This window comes from Lynx rufus, unplaced genomic scaffold (genome assembly GCF_022079265.1).
Source record: "Lynx rufus isolate CCGP_SWC_20201006 ecotype Redwood Valley unplaced genomic scaffold, mLynRuf1.p SCAF_8, whole genome shotgun sequence".
In the NCBI taxonomy this organism is placed as follows: Eukaryota; Metazoa; Chordata; class Mammalia; order Carnivora; family Felidae; genus Lynx; species Lynx rufus.
Window position 1 is genome coordinate 129,449,226 of NW_025814896.1, and position 25,679 is coordinate 129,474,904.

The 25,679-nt window shown below is 44.2% G+C and overlaps 1 protein-coding gene across 1 annotated transcript in view; it reads left to right on the forward strand.

Annotated features, from left to right (window-relative positions):
* The window catches only part of NBAS (NBAS subunit of NRZ tethering complex), a 334,006-nt gene that overhangs the window by 256,685 nt on the left and 51,642 nt on the right, over positions 1–25,679 (forward strand). The window contains exon 45 of the mRNA XM_047068027.1: positions 25,000–25,218. Coding sequence (XP_046923983.1) covers positions 25,000–25,218 — 219 coding nt within the window. The remainder of the gene's footprint in view (positions 1–24,999; positions 25,219–25,679) is intronic.

A 25,679-nucleotide genomic window follows, 5' to 3' on the forward strand; every position in this document is an offset into this window, starting at 1 on the left:
TAATCTCTACACGCTCTGTGGGGCTCGAACTCACAACCCTGAGATCAAGAGTCATGTGCTTGGGGCGCCTGGGTGGCGCAGTCGGTTAAGCGTCCGACTTCAGCCAGGTCACGATCTCGCGGTCCGTGAGTTCGAGCCCCGCGTCGGGCTCTGGGCTGATGGCTCAGAGCCTGGAGCCTGTTTCCGATTCTGTGTCTCCCTCTCTCTCTGCCCCTCCCCCGTTCATGCTCTGTCTCTCTCTGTCCCAAAAATAAATAAACGTTGAAAAATTAAAAAAAAAAAAAAAAGAGTCACGTGCTTCACTGACTGGCACCAGCCAGGCTCCCCTGTTGTTAAGATTTTTAAAATTGAAAGGATATTTGACCCACATTTGTCTTAGGAAGCACTGAGTGCATTTCTGAAGCTCCTGTTTCTAGGTGGAAAGTGGCATACTCCTATGTTTTTTAAGACTTTGGTTTTTTTGGGGGGGGGGGCGCCTGGGTGGCTGAGTTGGTTAACTGTTCAAATTCAGCTTAGGTCATGATCTCACGGTTTGTGCGTTTGAGCCCTGCATCGGGCTCTGTGCTGACAGCTCAGAGCCTGGAGCCTGCTTCGGATTCTGTGTTTCCCTTATCTGCCTTTCCCTGTTTTCTCAATCTCTCTCTCTCTCAAAAATAAATAAACATTAAAAAAAAAGTTTAAAAAATAAAAAAAAGACTTTTTTTTTTTAAGAGCAGTTTTAGGTTCATGGCAAAGTTGAGAGGAAGGTACAGAGATTTTTCATATGTCACTTGCCCCCGTCCATGCACAGCCTCCCCCATTATCAACATCCCTCAGCAGAAGGTACATTTTTGTTACAGCTGATGAGCCTACATTGACACATCATCATCACCCAAAGTCCGTAGTCTGCCTTAGGTCTCACTCATGGCGTTGTTTATTGTATGGGTGTGGACAGTGTACCCATCTACTCATCATTATAATATACAGAATATTTTCATTGACCTAAAAGTTATCTGTGCTTTGCCTATTCACCCTTTACTCTCAATCCCTGGCAACTACATCATTCTGTTGTCTCCATAGTTTTGCCTTTTCCAGAATGTTACAGAGTTGGAATTGCACACTATGTGATCTTTTCAGATCGGCTTCTTAAATGTGGTCATATGCATTTAAGTTTCCTCCCTGACTTTTCATGACTTGATAGTTTATTTCTTCTTTGTCCTGAACAGTATTCCATTGTCTGGATGTATTACAGTTTATATATCCATTCACCTGTTAAAGGACATCTTGGTCTCCTCCAGGTTTTGGTGGTTTTGAAGCAAGCTGCTATAAACATTCATGTGCAGGTTTTTATGTGGACGTAAGTTTTCAACTCTTTTTGGTAAATACCAAGGAGAGCAGTAACTGGATTATATGGTGAGAGTATGTTTACTTTTGTAAGAAACTGCCCAGCTGTCTTCCCAGGCAGCTGCACCATTCTGCATTCCCACCAGCGACAGGTGAGCATTCCTACTGCTCCACACCTTCACCCAACATTTGATGTTGTCACTGTTCTGTATTTTAAGTCATTCTCACAATTCTGGTGGGTGCATAGGGCTATCTCACTGTTCTTTTAACTTGTGTTTCCCTGAAGATTCATGATGTGAAGCATCTTTTTATGTACTTATTTGCTATCTTTATATCTTCTTTGGCGAGGTATCTGTTAAGATCTTTTGGCCCATTTTTTAATCAATATTTTTTAATTGTTTTAAGAATTCCTTGTGTATTTTGTAGAACTGTCCCTTACCAAATATGACTACTACAAATATGTTTCCCACTCTGTGACTCTTTTCTCATTCTCTTCACATTGTCTTGCAGAACAGAAGTTTTTAATTTTAATGAAGGCAGGCTATCAATTATTTTTTTCATGCATTTTGCCTTTGGTACTCTATTGAAAAACTCACAGCCATATTCTCAGCCATATCCAAGGCTATCTAGATTTTTTTTCTTTTGTAATCTTTTAGGAGTTTTATAGCTTCATGTTTTATGGGTGGGTCTGTGGTCCATTTTGAGTTAATTTTTGTGTAGGATGTAAGATCTGGGTCTAGATGCACTTTTTTGCATGTGGATGTCCAGTTCCAGCACCATTTGTTGACGAGACTTTCATCCCGTTATATTTCCTCTGCTCCTTTGTCAAAGGTCATGGGTTATACTTATGTGTCAGTCCCCTCCCCAGATTTTACGGTGTTCACTGTTGCTATTTTATAATCATACTAAGCTCGACTATGAAAGTATTATAAAATGTTTACTCAGTGTTACAAGATGACTAAATGTCAATTCTTTTTTTTTTTTTTTTTTAATTTCATAGTAAGTATTTTTCCCATTGATCTCTGGTTATGGTATAGTCATCATTTGACTCCTTTGATTCTGAACTGAATGAGTTTTTTTCATACCAAATACATTGAGGAAATGTTTAAGTGAGCGCTTTTTCATTGCCATTGTTCTAGATGCTGTAAACAAAAGACTGCCCTTGAGAAGCTCGTGGCTGATTGGCACAAATGTATGCATGTATAACAGATGAATGATAATTTAATGTAAAAAGTACTGTTGAAGCATTTAATAAATGCTCTGTGTAGAAAGGAAGACAGGGGGCGCCTGGGTGGCGCAGTCGGTTAAGCGTCCGACTTCAGCCAGGTCACGATCTCGCGGTCCGTGAGTTCGAGCCCCGCGTCAGGCTCTGGGCTGATGGCTCAGAGCCTGGAGCCTGTTTCCAATTCTGTGTCTCCCTCTCTCTCTGCCCCTCCCCTGTTCATGCTCTGTCTCTCTCTGTCCCAAAAATCAATAAATGTTGAAAAAAAAAAATTAAAAAAAAAAAGAAAGGAAGACAGAACCAACATTTATTAAAGGCCTTCTGTTTCAGGCATATGTTTGTTAATGATGCCCAATAGTGACGATTGTTTCCAGATTTTCAAATGTGCAGAGCATATCACTCCCATGTGACTTTCAGCTAGCCTGTGCATATTACTGTCGTTGTGAACATTATCTTTCCATTTCTCCTCCTGAATGTTTTTGCTTTTAAGGAACTATTTCCTTTTCTTTTCAAGGGTGAGGGTTTAGTCCGATAAGCATATCCTATCTTGACAAAAATGCAAAAAAAAACAAAAACAAAAACAAAAACAAACAAACCAGGAGCTTGGGAGATAAGCCTAGAAGAAGAAATTTAAAAAGGAATTGTTTTTCTTTTCCCATTATGACTGTCAAAGGCACAGAATAAATGGGAACAGAGAATACTTGAAGGATAGAGAATATAGTTTTTGAAACTTGATATAACACAATTTACCATATATAAATAAAATACAGATAGTCCTAAGAAAAATGACCTTTTATCACAAGACTCTAAAGAAAGTCTCCTCTGGTAAAGGTTTCACATGGTGTTTATACTTCCAAAGTTGATTATTTGTCCTACCTGCCCTTTTCCCATTTATTAAGAGTAAAAAATCCATAAGTTCCTAGAGAAGTCAGTCTGATTTTCCCATTTGCCTTAGGATCTTCTTTTTTTCAAGTGTACATCATTGGTTAATTTGTTCATTCATTGAACAAATATTTATCGAGTGCTTGGGAAGACAGCTTGTAAGATGGCCCTTAATGATCCCTACCTCCCAGTATTTAATCCCCTGTGTAATCCCCTCTCCTAGAGTATGGGCTGGATTTATTGATTTTCCTCTAATGAACAGAATACGGCAAAAATGATGGGATGCCATGTATAAAATTCAGTTACAGAAAGACTGTGGTTTCCTTCTTGGTCACTTACTCTTGGGGGATGTGGCTGCCATGTTGTGAAGAGCTCCATTTGACAAGAGACCACAGCTACTGTTACCACATGAGTAAGCATAGAAGTGGATCTCCTCCTGCCACCCAGCCTTGTCATCACGTGAGACCACAGTCTTGGCCAATGGTTTGATCATAACCTCATGAGAGACCTTGATCCAGAGCCACACTCAGACTCATGATTTATAGAGACTATGAGATAATAAATAAGCTTCTAAAATTGGGTAATTTTTTACACAGCAATGGAAAGTCATTATCAGCGCCTACTGCATATAAGGAATTGTTCTCATTGCTGGCTATATAGCACTGAACAGAATAGACAGGCACCTGGGACTTTAGGGACCGTTCATTAGGGACAGGTGGAAGCCAGACAATAAAGAAGGATGATTAAGTTCAGACATGTGAGATGGCAATCAGTACAAGTGAAAAACCTGGAAAGGACTCAGGAGGGCAGGATGGCTGCAATTTAAAATAAGATGGTTAAAGAAGACCTCACTGAGAAAGTAACATTCAAGCAAACATCTTAAGGAAGTAAGGCGGCAACAAGTTATTTGGTTAGCAAAAGTAAGATGGACGGGGAAGTGAAAAGTCCTGACAGGGAATGTGCTGGAGGAGGAGCACGGAGGCCATTGTGGCTGAAGGGGGATGAGAGAGGAGAGGAACGGGAGCGGAGGCTCTATGCCAATTTTAGGATCGTTTGTTCTAGCTCTGTGAGGAATGCTGGTGTTATTTTGATAGGGATTGCATTGAATGTGTAGATTGCTTTGGGTAGTATCGACATTTTAATAATATTTGTTCTGATCCATGAGCATGGAATGCTTTTCCATTTCTTTGTGTCTTCTTCAGTTTCTTTCATAACTCTCTATAGTTTTTCAGCAGAGAAGTCTTTTACCTCTTCTGTTAGGTTTATTCCTAGGTATTTTATGGTTTTCGGTGCAGTTGTAAATGGGTTCGATTCCTTGATTTCTCTTTCTGCTACTTCATTATTGGTGTATAGAAATGCCACTAATTTCTGTACGTTGATTTTATATCTTGCAACTTTGTTGAATTCAAGTATCATGTCTAGCAGTTTTTTGGTGGAATCTTTTCGGTTTTCCATGTAGAGTATCGTGTCGCCTGCAAAAAGCAGAAGTTTGACTTCTTCCTTAGTGTTTTGGATGCCTTTTATTTCTTTTTGTTGTCTGATTGCCTTGGCTAGGACTTCAACACGATGTTGAACAAGAGTGGGACATCCCTGTCGTGTTCCTGACCTTAGGGGGAAAGCTCTCAGTTTTTCCCCATTAAGGATGATATTAGCTGTGGGTCTTTCACATACGGCTTTTATGATCTTGAGTTACGTTCCTTCCATCCCTACTTTCTTGAGGATTTTAATCAAGAAAGGATGCTGTAGTTTGTCAAATGCTTTCCCTGCATCTATTGAGAGGACCATGTGGTTCTTATTCAAGTCAGGCTGTTGACAGGAAGTTGTCAGTATGAATCTGGAGGTCAACAGAAAAGTCTGGGCCGCAGAAATACATTTCAGAATTGTCAGCATATAGAGAGGAGTCAAAGCCAGGTGGCTGGGTAAAATTCGCACGGGAGCAAGTAGGTGGAGAAGAAAAAAAGAGTGCAGGGCACTCCAACATTAGGACTTGAGGATGAGGAAGAACCAACACTGACAGGCAGACTTAAGATTTTTTTTAATATAACAGTTTTTTTTCTATTCATTAATGGAAAAGACATAGGAATGAATGAAAAAAAATGGTACTAATTTCTGTTGTAATTAGTGAGACTGGACAGGCCCTAGAGGCCAGATGGAATGGTTGGCCTTGGCCAAGATCCCTGTCTGCTTCCCATGATAGCAGATAGAGGGAGGCAGAACCGATGGACACAGATGTGATAGGAGATGGAAGTCATTAGCTTCTCGCTGCTTCTGTTTTCTCAGCGAAGAGGCAAAGACAGAAAACTCGGTATGAGTATAAAGTAGGGAGTGTGGAGATTTTTTTTTAAGTTTATTTATTTTGAGAGAGAGAGTACACGAGAGGGGCAGAGAGAGAGAGAGAGAGAATCCCAGGCAGGCTCTTCACTGTCATTGCGGGGTCCGATGTGGGGCTCGAACCCACAAATTGTGAGATCGCGACCTGAGCCAAAATCAAGAGTCGGATGCTTAACTGGCTGAATGCCCAGGCACCCCAGGACTGTGGAGACTTGAGACAGGAGAAGGTACGAAGCAGTAATCATATAGGAGAGTGGGAAAAACAGGGAAATGTCGTCCGATTGCTGCCCACCTCCTAGCATTTTAATAAGTGCCTCTCCCAGTTTTTCATTGTAACCCTGATGATGAGCTCCCGAAATGTTAATAAGTCTCCCATCCCTAGAATCTGCATGTTTTGGACACACCTACCCCCACTCCGGAGCCTTGGCTTTGACCCTACGGTTGACCCTCCTCTTGCCAGATGCCTATTTTTATCCTTAATAAGGTTTATATGTTCATAAAACATATACTAGAATTTTTTTCCTTTTCATTTCAGCAGTTTCTGTACGATGAAATGCAAATATTAGGCTTCCTTACCTAAATGACTTCATACCAGTGTAGTGATTTGAACCATGCTTGGGCACAGTAAATATTAATGTTGGCTACTGTTGCTAATGATGCTGCTGCTGCTGCTTTTGTTGTTAGTGAGCCCTGTGCTGGTCCATTGCAGGAAACCCTAAGGAAATGTGGGATGTGATCCCCACTTTCAGTGGCCTTAACGACCTAGGAAGACAAGGCAAACATTGGTAAAAACAGAGCAAGGAATTCAAGGCAGCATGAAAATGAACATGGATTTTTGAGTGTAATAATTTCCCCGTACGTTAGGTCATCTTACAGTCCCAGATCTCTTAGAGGGGTGGTGATGGAGCAGATATTACCATCTCCAGTGGGAAGGTCAGATTCCTGAAGGATCACCGTCCTGAGTTTTAAGTAGGACTAAGGGTCCAATCCCATTTGCACACCCAGGTCTTCCAGTTGCAGACTTGACGGTGATCACATGACACAGTTCTGCTGTAGGAACTGAGAAGGAAGGTCACTGGAGCTGAAATAAGTGAGGTCCAGGACATCATTATTTTGTAGGCTCACAAACGCATAAAAAGTCTAACTTTAGTAAGTTGGAGAGTTTGGTCCAAATGGGCCTCTGTTGTGAAGAGTCCCCTAAAGACCAGTGATTTTGAATGTGACGTGGAGATGAAGTTAAGCCAGTGGACGCCTGTGAAGGGCCACAGCCTGGGGAAGGACCGCGGAAGGAGGGGAGAGAGGTAGCGGCTTGGTGCCCGGTTGTCCAGGTGCTGGTGCCTAGTGTAGTTCATCCGCTCTCTGTAACCACCAGGTGCGGTAGGCGATGCCGCCCCTCTTTCATGGTGCATACAACAGGCTCAGAGAAGCTAGGGGACTTAACCTAAACTGCTAGCATCTGAGTGACAGAACCAGGAGTTGAATTTAAGTTTGTCATATTCTGAAACCTTGTTCTGAACATGCTGTTTATACAAAAACTGTAGCTCTATTTTACAAATTTATTTTCACTTACTTAATTTAAACTGATAACATCGTCTGTGCAGGGTAGTGGGGCAGCTAGGGGACAGTCACTAAAATATAAAACTGAGGTGCCTTGATCAGGGCGGTGACCTGGAAATGGCTCCACATGTAAAACATTTGAAAGCATAAGCTGGCAGGAGGAGATCAGCCTCCGCTTTCCTCGTGCTCGTGCTCCATACGTCTTATTTGTTGTTTATTTTGTATTTTTTTAAATGTTTGTTTATTTTTGAGAGAGACACACAGAGACAGAGCACAAGCTGGGGAGGAGGGGAGAGAGAGATGGAGACACAGAATCTGAAGCAGGCTCCGGGCTCCGAGCTGTCAGCATAGAGCCTGATGCAGGGCTTGAACTCACAAACTATGAGATCATGACCCGAGCCAAGGTCAGCGCTCAACTGACTGAGCCACCCAGGTGGCCTGGTACATCTTATTTGTAAACACAAGTGTGGCTCAGAATGGAGCCGTGTAGTGCATGGAGTTAGCCTTGAGCGCTAGCGCAGGGACCTAAGGAAGGACAGTCCCACGTGTTCTTTGCTACGGCAGATGTACAGTGAGCTCTGCTTTAGAATTCTGTGACAGTTGGTTTCTTTCAGGCTGTAAGGACCGCCCCCCCCCCGCCCCGCCCGCCCCAAGTCTGATCACTTCAGTTTATGGGGCATGATAGTAAGAATACTGTGTCCACTGAGGATGTGAGCGAAGGAAGCTTCTCAGTGAACAACTCACAAGTCATGACTTGGAGGTGTGAACCCCCACACCGTGCACATGAAAATTGCCCCTGACCCGATCCTTTTTAATTGTCTCACTGTCCAACCTCTGTGGCCGCCTTTGGCCGCAGTGCTAGTCTCTGGTGCCATCAGCTGTGCTCAGATTATGAAGCCAAGCAGATAACCTATTTTTAACAGGCTCCTTTTGGCTGCTTCCTCAAAGGAGGATTGTGGACGTGCATTTGCCGTGGATATTGGGACATGCAGAAGTCTAAAAGTTGGCCCTTAAACATCAGTCAGTGTCCTCGTCACCCCCCCAACAATAAGGGGAACTAATATTCCCTTCCAAAAGTCTACCCATAATCCTCCGGGCCGAGTACTGGTGTGCGTGGACCAGTTGCCTTCACTTACCCCTTCACATCCAGCCTTCCAAACACATGCCAGAAGAGAAAGAAGACAGTGTTGACTGTAATGTTCCTCTGTGAATTGTCCAGCCAGCCCTGGGAAGTAAATGCTTTATCACCGTTTTTACAGAAAAGAAAATGAAGGCTCGGGGAAGTTGAATAACAGCTCCCAGTGTCTTGTGAGCTAAAAGTGGCAAAGTCAGGATTTACATAGAGGCCTGCTCCCAAAATCTCGCTTTCTGTTATCTCCCTTGCCTGAAAAATTTGGCTGCAGGAAGCCCATCTGGGGCGATCATAATTATTGGCCTGACTGGCAAACTGAAAACGCATTCTGTTTGTGCCGGGAAAATTATTTCAAATTGGCTAAAGTAATAATTAGTGACAGAGATTGAAAATTGGCCAGTCCAATCATGAATGATGGTGCCCCTGCTCCGGAAGACGAGTCTGGCGGGACACGGAGCCGGAATGTGTTTCTGCGGCCCCCGCAGGCCTCCCCGTTAGGAAGTGCAAGAAGGAAGGCACGCCCCTTGCAGGGAAGGCCACAGGCTCTGAATCCGCAGCGGGTGGAAGTCGTGGGGATGACACGGGAATAAAGAAGCCACCTCAGAATCATGTGCCGCAAATGCCAGAGCATGTTTTACCATGAAAATAAAGCAGTGGAGAAGTCTGAAAATACCGTCCCTACTGAAATGCTCTTCCCCGGCCGACTCCCCAGTTCCGAACCGCGTCTTGTGCGGTTGTAATTCCTCAGTGCCCTGGCTTCTCTTGACTTCTCCATTCTTTGTTCATCCTGTAAACTCCGTTCTCTCATTTTAGTACTGCTTAAACTTGTAAACGGATTTACCTCCTAATCGCTCTTCTATGAATACTTTCTCCAGCCTGTGCAGCAAAGGAATTTGGAATAAAAAGCCACGCCCCCTCTTCTGAGCTATTGCCTACTGCTTTTTCTGAGCCTTGGTACCAGTGGGAAGATCCGGTGTCATTACGCCCACCTCGGGATACTGGTTTTTTTTGTCTACTTGATAGCTGGACGTACTCTTCACAGAGAAAGATGGTCAACGGATATATTTGTGATAGGTTCGTAATTGATGATTTGATATATGTGATTCGTGATGTGGAAGAAGCAAGGTAGACATGGTCAGTAGGGCTGGGGTATAGCCAGGAAAGGCCCCAGAGAAGAAGAGTCTTCGAGTTGAGTCTTAATAAATGAGGATATTTTGTCATGAGTACCATGGAGGGAAAGCTTGAGTACCATGCAGGAACATTCCAGACAGATATAGTAGTTGTCATAAAGGCATAAACAAACAAACAAAAAAACCCCAAAACCTAGTACCTTCAGTAAACTACAAGAAATATGGTATGAATGAGAGGGTAAGAATGAGGCTATAGTGATAAGGCAGGGCCTGGTAATGAAAACTCTCACATACCCGACTAGAGAGTTTATATTTTGTCCTGGTCATGGATCAGACATAAATTTTAAGCCGGGTAGTGATGCTGTTAGATTCTCACTTTAGAAAGATCACTTTGGGGACACCTGGGTGGCTCAGGGTCCAACTCGATTTTGGCTCAGGTCACGATCTCACAAACCGTGAGATCGAGCCCCACCTCAGGCTCTGCTCTGGCAGTGCAGAGCCTGCTTGGGACTCTCTGTCTCCTCTCTCTCTGCCCCTTCCCCCGCTTGGCTCACACATGCACACGTGCACACGCGCTCTCTCTCTGTCTCTAAATAATAAACTTAACAAAAAAGAAAGATCAGTTTGGTGACGATTGGACAAGGAACCTATGGCACCAGCCTGGGGACAGGGAAACTCCAATGTGAAACCACCGCAACATCTTTTTTCCTTTTTTTAAATTGAAGTATAGTCGACATACCATGTTCTGTTAGTTTCAGGTGTATAACACAATGATTCCGCCATTTTGTACATGATAACAGTGCTCACCATGGTAAGTATAGTTACCATCTGTCACCATACAGAGTTGCTGCATTATTATTGACTGTATTTCTTGTGCTATACTTTCATCCCCATGACTTACATATTTCATACCTGGAAGTTTGTAGCCCTTGATCCCTTTCACCTATTTGGCCTAATACCTGCCCCACCCCCCATCCCCCAGCAACCTCCAGTTCTCTGTATTTATGGGTCTGTTTCGGTTTTGTTTGTTTTGTTTTTTAGATTCCATATGATAATTTGTTTTTCTCTGATTTTTTTTTCACACAGCATAACACCCTCTGGGTCCATCCATGTTGTCGCAAATGGCAAGACCTCATTCTTTTTTATGGCTGAGTAATATTCTGTTGGGTGTATATAACACATCTTTGTCCATTCATCTATCAGTGGACCCTGGAGTTGCTTCCATATCTTGGCTATTGTAGATAATGCTGCAGGGAACATAGGGGTACATATATCTTTTCAAATTAATGTTTTTGTTTTTCTTGGGTGAATAGTAGTAGAATTGCTGGATCATATGGTATCTCTATTTTTAATTTTTTGAGGAACCTCCATGCTGTTTTCCACAGTGGCTTCACCAGTTTACATTTCCATCAGTTGTACATGAGGGTTTCCTTTTCTTCACATCTTCTTGGATGCTTGTTATTTATTGTTTCTTTGATACTAGCCATTCTGACAGGCATAAGGTGGTATCTCATGTGGTTTTGTTTTTCAGTTTCCTGATGATTACTAATAAGCATTTTTTCATGTGTCTGTTGGCCATCTGTACATGTTCTTTGGAAAAATGTCTGTTCAGGTACTCTGCCTGTTTTTTAATGAGATTATCTGTGGTTTTTTGGTGTTTAATTGTATGAGTTCTTCATATACTTTCGATATTAACCCCTTATCAGATAAATCATATACAGATATCTTCTCCCATTCAGTAAGTTGCCTTTTGGTTTTGTTGATAGTCATTGCAGTGTCTTTTGGGTGATGGTGACAGACCAGGGTAAGGCATCAACACCAGACTCACCTGACTTGTGATCATTATTATAGTATTGGCATATGTGCTGCATGTATTTGTTTTTGTAGCGCATTTTTCTAAACATCCTGTGAGCAAATTCCACATACTATATAACCTTATTTTTCTTTGTCTTCACTGAATCACCTAGCAGAGTTCCTTAATCAGAGCATAACCAGTTTTTGTCCAGTATATCTGGTCTGATGAGGGATATTTAATGCCACCTCTCTGTCTAAAGACTATGAGACATTGATGCCACTGATCAGCAGATGTCAAAAATTCTCAGGAGGAGAACAGAGAAAAGTTTAAATCACCACTGACCCAGGAATTTGAAAAGTGTCATACGTTAATAATGTGGCTTCTCAACATGTTGAATTGAATGTTGATGTGTTGATGGATCTCAGACACATCTTAAGTTCTTTTGATGGTAGCATGGTGATGGAGAAAGAGGCAAGTTTATAGTCAGATTTCCTGAGTTGCCATCTGGCTGGGCCTTCGGAAAATTACTCTATCTTCCGAGTTTTCCTCACTGTATAATGGAGAACAATAACCACTACTATATATATACAGATTAATTTTTGAATGTTTTTAGACACAAGTAAAAAATCCAGTTAAATTGGCTTAATTGACCAGAAAATTTACTGGCTGATGAACTGAAAGGTCCAGAGGTGGGGCTGACTTCAGGATCGTCTGACCCAGCAGTGAGTGGTCATCAAGGAGCCAATTTCTTTCCATCTCTTCCCCCCCCCCCCCCCCCCCCCGCTGTCTTATGGTGTTAGCTTCATCGTAAGGTTCTTTGCTTCAGTGTGATGGCTGGAAGTAATTGGGGCTATGCTGTTTCCTAATTTACATCCAGGCAGATCGAGTGAGCAAGCTCCCCATAGGCACCGCACAGAAATTTTAAGTTTACGCCGATAAGATCACCCCCGAACCAACCCCTGTGGCCGTGGTATGCCAGGTCCTGACTGGCTTTGATCTGGATTTACCTGCACTGATAATCACTGTGGTGAGAGGGGTGGGGTCCCCTGAGTGATCTACGTGAAGTCTCCCCAGAGCAGCGCTGAGTGGGTCCTTTACAGACTGCACGGTCAGCTCTTGGTACACGTGCTTTTGAGTGGATATCAGGAAGATGCCCACGATATCTGGAACATGTTCACGCGTAGCTATTGTGAGGATTAAATTAAATGACCCTTATAAAGATCTGGGTGCAAGTAGGTACGCGGTATTAGTCGCTTCCCCTCTGCTTTTACTTATCGCTCTATTTTATTCTTACCTAGAAGGTAAAAACAAAACAAAACAACAACAAGAAATACCCATTGATTTCTTCTGGGTCCAATTTGAAAACTCTAGCCACAGTTTTGGTTTTAAATGACCCTGTGTAGTTGTAAGTGTTGGATTAAGATCTGGATTTTCAAATTTACATTTGGTTGTGATATGAATTTAGTGGCTCTACGTAAAGTGATCTTAATAATTACAGGATAGGAAAAGGTTTTTAGATGAAAGTGTGAATGTGTGCTTTCAGAGCTTGCTAAAACCTGTATACGCACAACAGCGGTAGACGGTAGCATTCATTACCGATTGCGGTAATATCTCATCTCATTTCTAGCATTCTTCACGTCTTTCCCTATTAAGATAAAAGTGACCTTCAAGCTATTGAAAAACTTAGGAATGGAGAAGCTTATGTCACCACTGAACGTGAATAGTAAAAAAGATAGGGCTATTCACACTTGCCGAAGAATAATATTTCTGTGGTTATTTTACAAGGCAAAAGGCAGAGATAAAGTGGCCTCTGTGTCCTGCATCATTCATTTTTATTATATAAGCAATTGATAGTTAAAGCAAAAAGGCAAAGTTATAACATTGATTTTCTGTGAAGTATATAGCCGAATGTGACAAGACCTGCCTTCTTATTTTTGTGGTTGAATATCTGGTTAACTATATTAAAGCAAAATTGTTAAGACTTCTCATTTTTCATTTTCTGTTGCGTGATATTTAAGATACTATGTCATAATATTTTATATTTGTAACTTAAAAACGGTGCTTAAAGTGCTATCTAAGCATTGGGAATAAAAAATGAAGAAGATATGGGCCCCGCTCTGATGGATCTCATAATCTAATAAGGAAAGCAGACTTAGAAATAAAACATCTGTGCAGCATTCAGTGTCCACACCGAAATTAATGTTATGCCATCGGTAAACATAAAGTAATTTCTTCTTTAATGAAGTCAGTTCAATATGACTTAGGCAATTTGATACTTTGTAGCCTCCATGTTTGCTGGCCCTTGCAAACCATCCTGTTGGCGCTGGAGCGGATTTGCAGGTGTTTTACAGACTGAGTTATGACCCATTAGTGCAGCCTGTAATTAAGTGTTGTGATCGGTATTAAAAACAATCAAACCAGGGGCGCCTGGGTGGCGCAGTCGGTTAAGCGTCCGACTTCAGCCAGGTCACGATCTCGCGGTCCGTGAGTTCGAGCCCCGCGTCAGGCTCTGGGCTGATGGCTCAGAGCCTGGAGCCTGTTTCTGATTCTGTGTCTCCCTCTCTCTCTGCCCCTCCCCTGTTCGTGCTCTGTCTCTCTCTGTCCCAAAAGTGAATAAACGTTGAAAAAAAAAGAAAAAAAAACCAATCAAACCAAAAAAGACTAGTATGTAGATTAACATCAGAAAATGTCAGTATGCGTCCCACTGGAGTAGGGGTTGTATTGTTTCAGGAAACTTTTGTTTGCTTTTAATATATGCATATTATAGATACAGACAGTGAGTTTTGGTATGCAGTGTGTTTCTTACTCTGGGTCTTAGACAAAAGGGTTTGGAAGCTGCTGGGTCAGCTGATAGGCACCTGGCTACATATACCAGGGGAAGCACATCCTTGGGCGCCTAGCCCAGGACAGCGTGTTGGTATCCCTTAGTTCTGTTACAAATGTCGTCTAAATCCAGAACTGCCACCTTCTTTCGTCTCCCCCTGCCCCTCTCTCCTGACCTGTCTGGACTCTTGCAGTGACCTCCTTCCTGTCCCTCAGCTGCCATCCCAGAAGCCACCTCCAGCCATCCCACATTCTCCATCAGCCAGTTGATTGGGTCCTTCAGAAGTTTAAAGTCCCCAGAGCTTACAGTAAGAGGTCGCACGCTTCCTTTACCATTAGAATTAACCTGGGGAAGCTTGTGCAAAGGAAAGATTTCTTTCCACCGGTGCCAGTGCCTTCCCTAACTCCACAGAGAGAGTTGTAAGTCTAGCAAGGGCTCGGGGATTCTCACTTTTGCAGTAGCGCTCAGTTATTTCAATGCACGTGGTCTAAAAATCACACCTCAGGGAAATAGCGTCCAAGATAAAGACATGGGCATGGTCGAGTTCTGGTGAGAGCTCTCTTCCTGGCTCACGGTTGGCACCTTCTTCCTGTGTCCTCGCATAGTGAAGGGGCAGGGAGCTCTCTGGAGCCTCTTTTTATTTTTATTATTATTATTTTTTTTTAAATATGAAATGTATTGTCAAATTGGTTTCCATACAACATCCAGTGCTCATCCCAACAGGTGCCCCCCTCAATGCCCATCACCCACCCTCCCCTCCCTCCCACCCCCCATCAACCGTCAGTTTATTCTCAGTTTTTAAGAGTCTTTTATGGTTTCTGGAGCCTCTTTTATAAGGCGCTAATCCCTTTAACCAGGGCTTCACCCTCATGACTGAAGTACCCCCCCCCAGGCCCCACCTTTGGGGGATGGGATTTCAACATCTGAATTTTGAGGAGACAGAAACATTCAGACCCTAGCACTTGCTATCTAAAATTTTTTTTAATCATAATTTTAAATGGGTACAAAAGAGGATGTAATTTTCTGTATTTTAAATGTTGACGTTAAAGTCAAACTGTTAGGTAGCTCTGTTTGTGTCCAGAGTCATCTACAAATCACACAGCGATTTGATAACTACCACGGTCCCTTTAAAAAGTACAAGAACAAGCACATCTCTAGCGTTAGAAAGGTCGTGTTCTTTTCCAATGACTTGTACTCTGTTTCTTTTGTCAACAAGAAATAAAGGGCACTAGTTAAAGGCAATAAAGACTGATTTTTTTTAAGTTTATTTATTTATTTTGAGAGAGAGAGAGAGAGAGACGGTGCGAGTTGGGGAAGGGCAGAGAGAGAGAGAGGGAGGGAGGAAGGGAGGGAGATTGATTCCCAAATAGGCTCCACACCTTCAGCACGGAGCCTGACGTGGGGTCTGACGCGGGGCCCGAACCCACGAACCCATGAGATCATGACCTGAGCCGAAACCAAGAGTCGGATGCTTAACCAACTGAGCCACCCAGGCGCCCCAAGACAGATTTCATTCAGCGGTAACTATTGCCGCAGGGAGGACAGCCCGTGTTAATTGAGCTCAGCTTCTCTGAAATGAAAGGCAGGAGACTAAACGCTGGGGTGTGCTGAAGGAAAGGCCCTCAGGGGCTGGTTTCTAGAACTGGGCCGCTCTCTCTTTGCTAATTGACGCGTAGCCAGAAGGGCAACAACTCCTTGTGTCTTTATGACGGAAGAGAGTGTGCAGGGTGGAGCAGGGGCTCACTGACGCTGTGCCCCCACCCTGCCACGGGGTTGGGAGCATGGACCACCTCCTTGGGTGTCTCCTTGGATGTCTGTGTTTTAAAGAGACGCTTCCAGATTTACATCTCAAAGCGACAGAGGATTTATAACGGCAAGCTTTCTAAAGTCACTGCTCCAAGAGGGGTTCAGGGGCCTATCAGCCTATCTCTGGGTTTTGACTGAAATAAACAGTAGATTCTACTGGCAGTTTTGAGCTTTCTCAGGAAAGAATCTTAAGAGAGACTTTGGTCACCTTAAGGGCGCCGGGTGGCCCAGTCGGGTCAGGTAGGCTCAGGTCATGATCTCGGCGGTTTGTGAGTTTGAGTCCCGCATCCAGCTCTGTGCTGACAGCCCGGAGTGTGGAGCCTGCCTCAGATTCTGTGTCTTCTTTTCTCTCTCTGCCCCTCCCCGGCTCATACTGTCTTTCACTCTCTCAAAACAAACAAACAAACAAACATTAAAAAAGACTTTGGTCATCCTAGAGACAGAGACATAGACTTAAACTGCTAGATCTCACAGTAGTCTGCTCGGGTCTCTGAGTGAAGGAGTTTGGGAGTTGGTGAATGAACACACTGAGTTGTTTTGTGCCAATGCAGTGTTTTTATACTTAAAAGTATACGTCTTTATACTTACAAGTCCTTTCTCTGCATCAAAAAGAATTATAGAGAGAGAAATTAACATTTAAAGTTTTTCTTGTGACCAAAGCACTCTGAGATTTTTTAAAACTTTTTTTCTGTATTATTGTTTCAGTCATACATTTGATGAAAACAACATAAACGTGTTAACTTTTGATCCATAAGAATTTATCATAGCATTAAAAGTGTATTTAAAATGTACCTCTTAATGAGATGCTTAGGGCTTTAAGTATTGCTTCTTAATTAGTTTATGTGCCCTTTGATGAGCACCAGTTATGGCTAGATTGAGATTGCCTTCAACATCAGTTCTTTCCCTTTTACATTTTCAGAGATAGGAATATTTAAAAACCTTGTTCTCAGTGGATGGGGAAGGAGCTTTGTCAATCTGTTGTTAAAAATTATTTTTAAGGCTTTATCAACTGACAACTCCATTAAATCTTTCATAAATTTTGTTGAAACCAAAAGAAGGGGAAACCGTGCTGTGTGCGAAAAGACATTCATTATCCAGTTGTCGGAGGCCTGTCACACACCAGGATTGTCAGCTGTCCCTTGCTTGGTGGTCTGGAACTTTGTAGATTCCGGGTCCATGCGGCAGAGTCAGATTCAGGAAAAATGTGGGGCGTGTCTTTCTTATGTAAGTGGAGGAAGGCCTCTGTGAAAGGAGAGTCGAGAAGGAGAAATAAGGTTGACATCCTGACTTCCAGAGTGTTCTCAAGATCAGTTTTAGGACAGAGGGTTTAGAGAAGGTGAAGATTTAGAAACTGATTCCCTGAACACTCTCTGCCCCGGCATACCCTTCAGAAGAGCTTTGTGTGCGGCTCACTGGCCACGAGGAGAATGTGTAAGCTCCTCACCGTGGCCCCCCTGGGGAGCCCAGCCCTCCTCTGCATCTGTTCCCCTGCAGGGCGGTCTCCTGCCCAAGCACCCGCAGACCCTCCGTGGACACCACCGTGGGCTTTTCCTCGCCCCGCGAACAGTGACCGTCCAGGTCTCGTGCAGGAGTGACACTAGAGGAGGTAGTGCCTAGTTTTTTGTGGGGATGGGGTTGTGGGGGAGCCGGGGAGCATCAGAGTCCTGGGACCACTTGTTTCCAAAAACACTTCTTCTCCTTTCCCAGATGCACTGTTGGCTGGTGCTCTGTACCCACTCCTCCACCTCCCTGAGATTCTTTGAGGTAGTGAGCCGCTGGTTGTGGGGGGAAGATATTCGATCCCTCAGGTGTTCTAGAGTCACAGCCGCAGAACATTCTCGTTTATAAAAGCCTTTCTTTAAAGTCCCTATGCTGCTGTCTCTGCCTGAAATCCACCGCACCCGCTTCATCCATGTGAATTCTTGCTCATCCTTCAAGTTCTGGTTCAGATGTTACCTCCTTTGTAAAGACTTTCCTGCCTTGCCGAGACCGACTTTTTTTTCTTGATACCCCCCCCCCCCCCCCCCCGTGCTTAGTTTTATACTTGTTACATTCTTGTTACATTTTAGAAGCGCTTATTTTGTGTTTGGCTTTCCCAGTACGATGTATGTTCTTCAGAGGTAGAGATCGTGTCTTAATTTGCCTTTGTATCCCCTGTGCCAAGACCAGCTCTAGCTAGTGGGAGAGGAGCAGGGAGAGAGGGAGACACAGAATCAGAAGCAGGCTCCAGGCTCTGAACCGTCAGCACAGAGCCCGACGCGGGACTTGAACTCACGAACCGCAAGATGGTGACCTGAGCCGAAATCGGACACTCAACAGAGTCACCCAGGCACCTCAAAGTACAGGAGGTTTTAAATGGGGACCTGAAAAGAGAGGCTATAGGTCTGTCCTTTATCAGCCAGAGATTTTCTTCCATCTGTCTTATTTGCTGTGATGTTAAAAAAATGAAAAGTGAAGAATTTTGCCCTTGATTTTTCCATCATCTTATATAGTTACTATTAGCAACGTGAACAGTATATGCAGACGCTGATTTTTCCAGCTGACTGGAAGTAGCAACTGGGTTTTCTTGAGTCACCTGCCATTTCCTAAACACCGGCCTTATCTTCAAAACCATGCTGTGTTCATTTTAAAAAGAAAGCAAACGCTCTCTGCTCTGCAAGGTTTATCGGCCTTCAGGTACGCGCAGATGAGGAGAGTTGTCTTGGTGAATTTTGAATCAAGCCATTACCTGAAAATGATAGCACTGATTGTGTCGACTTCTGCCTCAGCTCCCCCGCTCCCCAGTCGGCGATAGAGAGCCGTCCGGCCAGCCTGGCGAGCGGGCCCCTCCGTGTGCCCCCCCGCCTGCTCGGCTCTTCCTCATTCCCCGGCAGACCTCTGCGTGCACCCCGGATTCCAGCCGAGCCAGCCGACTCCCGGGTTCCCCACTTGCCCCTTTGACCTGCTGACCCCTCGGGATGCGTGGCCTGTCTTCACGCCTACGCACCGCAGAGGCTGGCCTTGGCAGTGGCCGCCTTCGGAAGACTCACTTCCGGTCAGCCGGGGCGCCCCTTCTGAGGCCTGTGCACCGTCTCCTAGATACCCGGACCTGATCTAATTTTGTCTGTGCTGCCAGCACCCGGCCCAAGGCACACGTACACCGTGTGTTCACCGGGTGTGCATCCAGTGCATACGCTCAAGGTCGCCCCGGGTTTAATGTCCCGGTGTCTCTTCCTGCATGGCTTCCGATTGCCACAAGTGGCATTGTCCTGGTGGCACACATCCGATCACGGGTTTTTTTGTTGTTCAAGTCCTTTAAAATACCCTTTTGCAATTTTAGTCTCCAAAGGCCCTCTCACAGGAACAGGACGCCGCAGTAAATTGGAGCCTTTTGGCCCCATTCTGGACCACAGGTTTCTAGGGACGTATTGAGAACATGTCATTTCGTTGGTCCTCTGAAGGTTCTCCCCCAGCCCCAGCTACCGCGTTGATCAGAGTTGAGTAATCTAACAGCTGTTTTTTGTCTGTCTACAATATGCCGAGCATTGAATTAGGTGGTAGGAAACACGGAGATTTTAAAAAGCACAGTTTCTACCCTGAAAGGATTTCCTTGTTTAGTCAAGGAGATGTAAAAGTAACCCAACGATGTGAATGTGGTGCGATATGTTCTTCAATGCAGATGAACGTAGAGTGCTTTAAGAGCGCCTACGAGTGGTTTATGACCCTGAGAAGAGGTGATGTCAGGGGACGCTTCCAGATGTGTGAACTCTGAACAGATTCTGGAAGGACAGATGAGGGGAGGCTTGAGAAAGGATGATGTTTTTTCCTCAGATATCTGCATTTTCATATTTTTCTTTGAAGTAAGATTGTCTGGCAATGTGTTCCCATTTAATGGGAACCGAGAGGGGTGCCTGGGTGGCTCAGTCGGTTAGGTATCCAACTTTGGCTCAGGCCATGATCTTGTGGTTCACGAGTTCAAGCCCTGCATCGGGCTCTGTGCTGACAGCTCAGAGCCTGGAGCCTGCTTCAGATTCTGTGTCTCCCTCTCTCTCTGCACCTCCCCTGCTCACACTCTGTCTCTCTCTGTCTCTCAAAAATAAACATTAAAAATAAATAGATAAAATGTTGTCATTCACCCACTTGTACATTCAACATATTGGGCAGCTGTTCCCTACGAGCCACCATTCTGGATTTGGGGCTCTAGGAATGTAAGTGACAGGGAGGCAGCCAGCAGATGGAAAGACAGGGTGTCAGTTATGAAGAAGAACGAACACAGAGTAAGGACAGAGAGAGCACCAGGAGGTGCTAGCTTTCGTAGAGTGGCCAGGGGAGCCCTCTCTGATGAGGCAGCATCGGTGCCGAGTCCTGAGCGAAGCTCAGGAACCAGCCGTGAGGAAGCCTGGAGGAGAACATCGCAAGCGGAGGAACCCACATGTGGAAAGGCGCTGACGGACTACACGGAGACCAGTCTGCCTGGAGCGGAGCAGGAGTGTAGAAAAAGGAAGGAAGTAGGATTAGACAGATAGGGTGGGGTGAAGAACAAATCATAGGGCTTCATAGGGCATTGAAGGCTGGATTTTATTTGTCGTAAATTAGGAAGCCGTTAAATAGTTTTGAGCAGAGGAGTGACGTGATCAGATTTATGTTTTTAAAACATCGCTGTGCGACTGGGTAATGCTGGAGTACCCAGTTAGCCCCAGGATCACAGTGGCTTAACACAACCAAGGTTAATATTCCCTTGTGCTCCTAATCCGGTAAGAGACTGCAAAGGGCTGTCTACCACAAAGTCACGTAGGATCCAGGCTGACGGGATCTCTGCCATCTTGTATTGGTGCCATCTGGGACCAGCACTCTCTGCCACGGCTGGGAAAGAAGGGAGACTGGATAAGGACGCACGTGGGTTATACGTTGCCTTGGCTCAGAAAAGAAACGTGTCACCTCTGCTCAGATTCCATTGCCTGGAACACGACTCATCCTAGCTGCAGGGGATTGGCAAATGCGGTAGAATGCACGGAATCCTTGTGTTTGCTGACTGCTGCACTCTTCTGCCTCATCCGGAGACCAGTCAGAACCATTGCAGTACAAGAGGGGTGACGTGGCCTAGAACTGAGCGGTGACGGTGAACGTGGTGGGAATTGGGTAGGCCTGGATATCTTTCAAAGGTAGACCCAGTGAGATTCAGGGATGTTGGGGATGACTCCTAGATTTCAACCCCTTCCCACCAGCTTATCTCCTATACTAAATGGGATTTCTCTGAGCCTGGCTCCTGTCTTTCCACAGGGCCTACGAAATAGATGCACAGTACATACTTACTGAGTGCTAGAACAATTAACTTTATTTTATACAACCCACAGTTTCTTAAATAGTAAGTAGTTACTAATTGCTGTCGGGGGATAGTTTTACAAAATCTTTGATTTCTAATTATAGAAATATGTGTATGAGTGATGTGTTAATGCCGTGGGCTTCAGAATAGAAGGTTAGGAACAGAAGTACCTTGTGGCTACTAGGGTCAGTGAAGAAACTGTGATTTTTCTCTCCGGTACATTTGTCTATCTTTTTTTTTTCTTTTACTACTTATTTCTTCTATCATGGAAGAGTTTAAGCAAAATAAGTCTAATAGACTTACTCGGTGTGAAACTTGTATTTAATCTCACCCTATAGTCTTTTTTTAAAAAAATTTTTTTAATGTTTATTTTTGAGAGAGAGAGCATGAATGGGGTAGGAGCAGAGAGAGAGGGAAACACAGAATCTGAAACAAGCTCCAGACTCTGAGCTGTCAGCACAGAGCCTGACGCGGGGCTCGAACTCACAGACTGTGAGATCATGACCTGAGCCAAAGTCAGACGCTTAACGGACTGAGCCACCCAGGCGCCCCTCACCCTAGGGACTTTCAGCGATGAACCTGTTCTCACAAAGAGTGAAAAGCTTAAATATCCAATCAAGCACAGTGCCCAGGCAAGTAAAAGCCCTTGCATCTTTTATCATATCATTCTGCCTCTTGTACAGGCCCCGGCTCCCTCAGGAAAATTAACCTACGTTTACATTTGTTTACACGCTGTATTCTTAGTAACCGTGGTTATTTACTTATTTTGAAAGATCATCAAGAATAACGGGGGGAGGTACTTTTCTGATGAGATTGTTGATGAGGTCAAACAACTTAAACTCCTAGAGAATTCACTCGCCTCTACTGGCTGTTCTGTGGCGGTTCCATAGCAGATTCTAGGAAAGCACGGATGTCAGTGTGAGGCCTGTGCTCAGTATTGCTGGGCAGCTGGGGTCCACACGCATGTCAGCATGGAGTATGCACTTGGTTGTTGGGGCAGACGGCCTGCCAGTGGACCAGCTGTCGAGGCTGAAGAAACCGAGTCCAGGGTGACTTGTGTGTATCTCGGTATTGAGTCATGACCGGGCATTTGCCCTGCAAAGAAGAGAAGAGACAGTGTTTCACTGAGATAAGATACCAGTTGACACTGGGGAATGAAGAAAAGCTTCCGCGTGTGGAGCCTAGAGTGTGGGCTACGGTTACATTGCGAGGCTAGAGGGGTAGCTTGGGCCAGCTTGGGAGAATCCTCGGGTTGCCATGCCGAGGAGCTTTCGGAGCTTATGAAAAGGTTTTTCTAAAAGAGATTACATGGCACATTTACTAGGAAGATAAAAACCTAACAGGTAGATGACGGCCTGGGTGGTGTATCAGTTGGTCAAATTAGAATTGAGCCTCGATTTCCTGAGTTTCCTACTATTATGGGTAAGGCATTTTGCTGATTGTTTTGCATATTCTCTCATTTAAATGGTCAGAATGACATTGTGTGGTGGATGACTTCTTTTGCATTTTATGCATGAAGAAAGAAGGCTTGAAGCATGTTGTCAAGTGTCACCCCGGTAGTAAAAATCAAACACGGGTTTTGTGAGGTTAGTGCTCTCCCTACACTTACCAACTATTCCAGGGGTGGTTGACAGTCACAAGGCTGACTTCGGACAACAAAGATGGCGTCTGGACTCCTCCCAGGGCACAGAGACCAGTTGTTTCTCTCAGGACGCTGCTTTCCGCACAGGGGAATTGCCTGTCCTGTTCCTACTCTCTTGCCCGTCTGTTGTGGAAACCTTCCACGCCCTTTGATGGGCTGGGAGAGCATAGACATTTGGCCAGCTGGATATCCAAACATTCGCCAAACCCGTGTTTCTTGGGGAAACAGATAGGAGTGAGTGGAAAGGAAGGACTCTCTAGGCCATTTTCTTATTTGTCTTTCCTTCTGTTGAGCATTCGGCCAGTGTGCACCCATCATATGGTCTGTCAGAGCCCGTGAGGGGGTAGAAATGGCAAAGTGGAAGCTGTGTGATGTGCAGTGAAAGGGGAGCACCAGATCCATGACCAAGGCCCCTGCCTTCTGGCTTTTCCTTTTTGCACTCATGCGAGGAACCCCAACATATCACAGAACCTCCCCAGGGCTCAGTCCTTCCATCCATATGATGGGGGAAAGAAAGGAGGGCTGTTGAACTAAACACAAGTTCTGTGATCTTGTATTTCTCAACCACAGAAAAGAGTTCACAGGGTATGCAAGGGAGGAGAATGATGAACTGATACTGATGGTCAGTAGTCGCTTCTGATGTTGTTGTATGCCAAGGTGCTTGGGGGTAGCAGTCTGGCCACAAAACTTACTTGAAGCTGCATTTGCAAAGCACACACTTAATTACAGTTCAGTGGAAATAGTACTTTCCTAAAGTTCCTTTTTACCCATATTTGTATAGACCGAAGAAAATGTCAGCTGTCCTCATTATGCCACATGAATTCTACACAGAGTGACTTGGAGGCAGCTGGTGGGGAGGGTTGAGCGGGGTTTGCCTCCTGGTGTGGTCGCAGGTGCCATGTTGATGTCTGTAGTATTTTTCAGAATAACCAGACACACAGGGTACCTGAGGTTGAGAAAGAAAATAAGGATAAGATTTTGTCCTAAGACTCCTCATCTGTTTTTTATTTTATTTATTTAAATCAACACAGAGCCCTTTTAAGGCTGTAGTAAAAATGTGCCTGAGTAGTTGACATGAGGCTAAATCTAAGGTCCAAAACAGCGCAAATCAGCGGGGCCTCAAAAAGCCCAGCGTGGCTCACCAGTCTGTGGTGCGTCCGTCAAGATGGGTTACGTTTAGACTTGAGGCCAAGCAAGGTTAATATTTTTAATATTATGAGAAAAAGACAACTCGTGCATACCTAAGAAAGTGACTTTCGCGTGTCACAACTCAAATACTTGGTGAGTAATTGAATGAATACATTAGTGTAGAAAATTGACAAAATTGAGAACAAAATTGCTCATAACCCTAACATAGCAGTCACTGGTGTCTGTGTGCGTGTGTGTGTATTTCTGTTCAGCCGTACAGGTTTCGTTCAGATTTTAATACGAGCGTGGTGTAGACAGTTTTATGATTTCTGATTCCTAAAATTCAACATTTTATGATAAGCACTTTCCAAATTGCTAATACTGATTTTATATCTAATTTTAACGGCTGCATAATGTTCTATCTAGTAATTTATCATAAGTTAGTTACCATTTCTGTTATTACCAGGCAATTAGGTTGCTTTTGAGACTTTATTTTAGAGTATTATTCCAGTTGAAATCATTATGCCTATACAATTTTCTTCTTTTTAATCATTTCCTTGTAATAAATGATTGAAACTGGGAATTGTAACTGTAGAAATGACTCCTCATTTGTGCATTGTAACCAGTAATCTATCTGAATGCTAATTTCATCATAACACCACCTACTTTTGCATTTTAGCATTAAAAAAAAAATCTGGATTTACTACCTTAATAGTGCATATGGCACCTCACTGTTGTTCTCCTCACAGAAGAAAAACTAATACAACAAAAGTCCTAGACACCAATTAAAGTTGTATATCAACGTTTCACTCTTGTTCTCTTTACTTCGCTAATACCTTATTAAATACACCTTATTAATACCGTATTGAATACAAACGCAGGGCCGGTTTGTCTCACTGCCGTTCAATACCTTTTTGTGTTGAAGCTGTCCGTGGAAGCACGCAAAGAGATGACTAGAAAGGCTCTCCAGGCAGTCCAGCATTTTATTGAGAAGCCGCGGAAAAGAAGTTCAGAAGACGACATTCAAGAAGCTAGTGACTCTAAAATCACCTATGCGGATGCCCGGGGCCATCTGGAGAAATCACTTGCTCACCTGGAAACCCTCAACCACAGCTTCCTTGTTTCTCTGAGGAATAGTGAGCAGGTAATGAAGGGAAAACTTCTTCTCCATGCTCACTCCCTCTGGCAACCTCAGTAGGGCTTACATTGGTCCTTTAGAGCCGTATTAGTGGTGTTGATAGGGGTTTCAGTCTTGCAGATGTCCTTGCAAATGTCCCTCAACCCTTTATCCTCTAGCCTCTTCATCACCTCTTGATTGTGGACTCCCATTTGGAGGTTTGCGGTTCTTTGAAGAGGATTTGGGGCCACTTAACGGGATTGAGGGACAGAAGGTGGTTGGGGTGGGGGATGGGCACCCGGGGGGTATGGCCCAGGATGGGTGCCTGGGGGAGGGAGTGGTCACTGAGGCTGAGAAAGGATGGGGACGGTGGTTTGCAAGCCCTGCTTCTAGCCGGTAAGTGTTTTGCTCTCCAACTGAAAAATGATAGGTTTTTTTCCCCCGAATTTTCCAAAAAGTCCAGAAAGAGCCATCCATGCCTGCTTCAG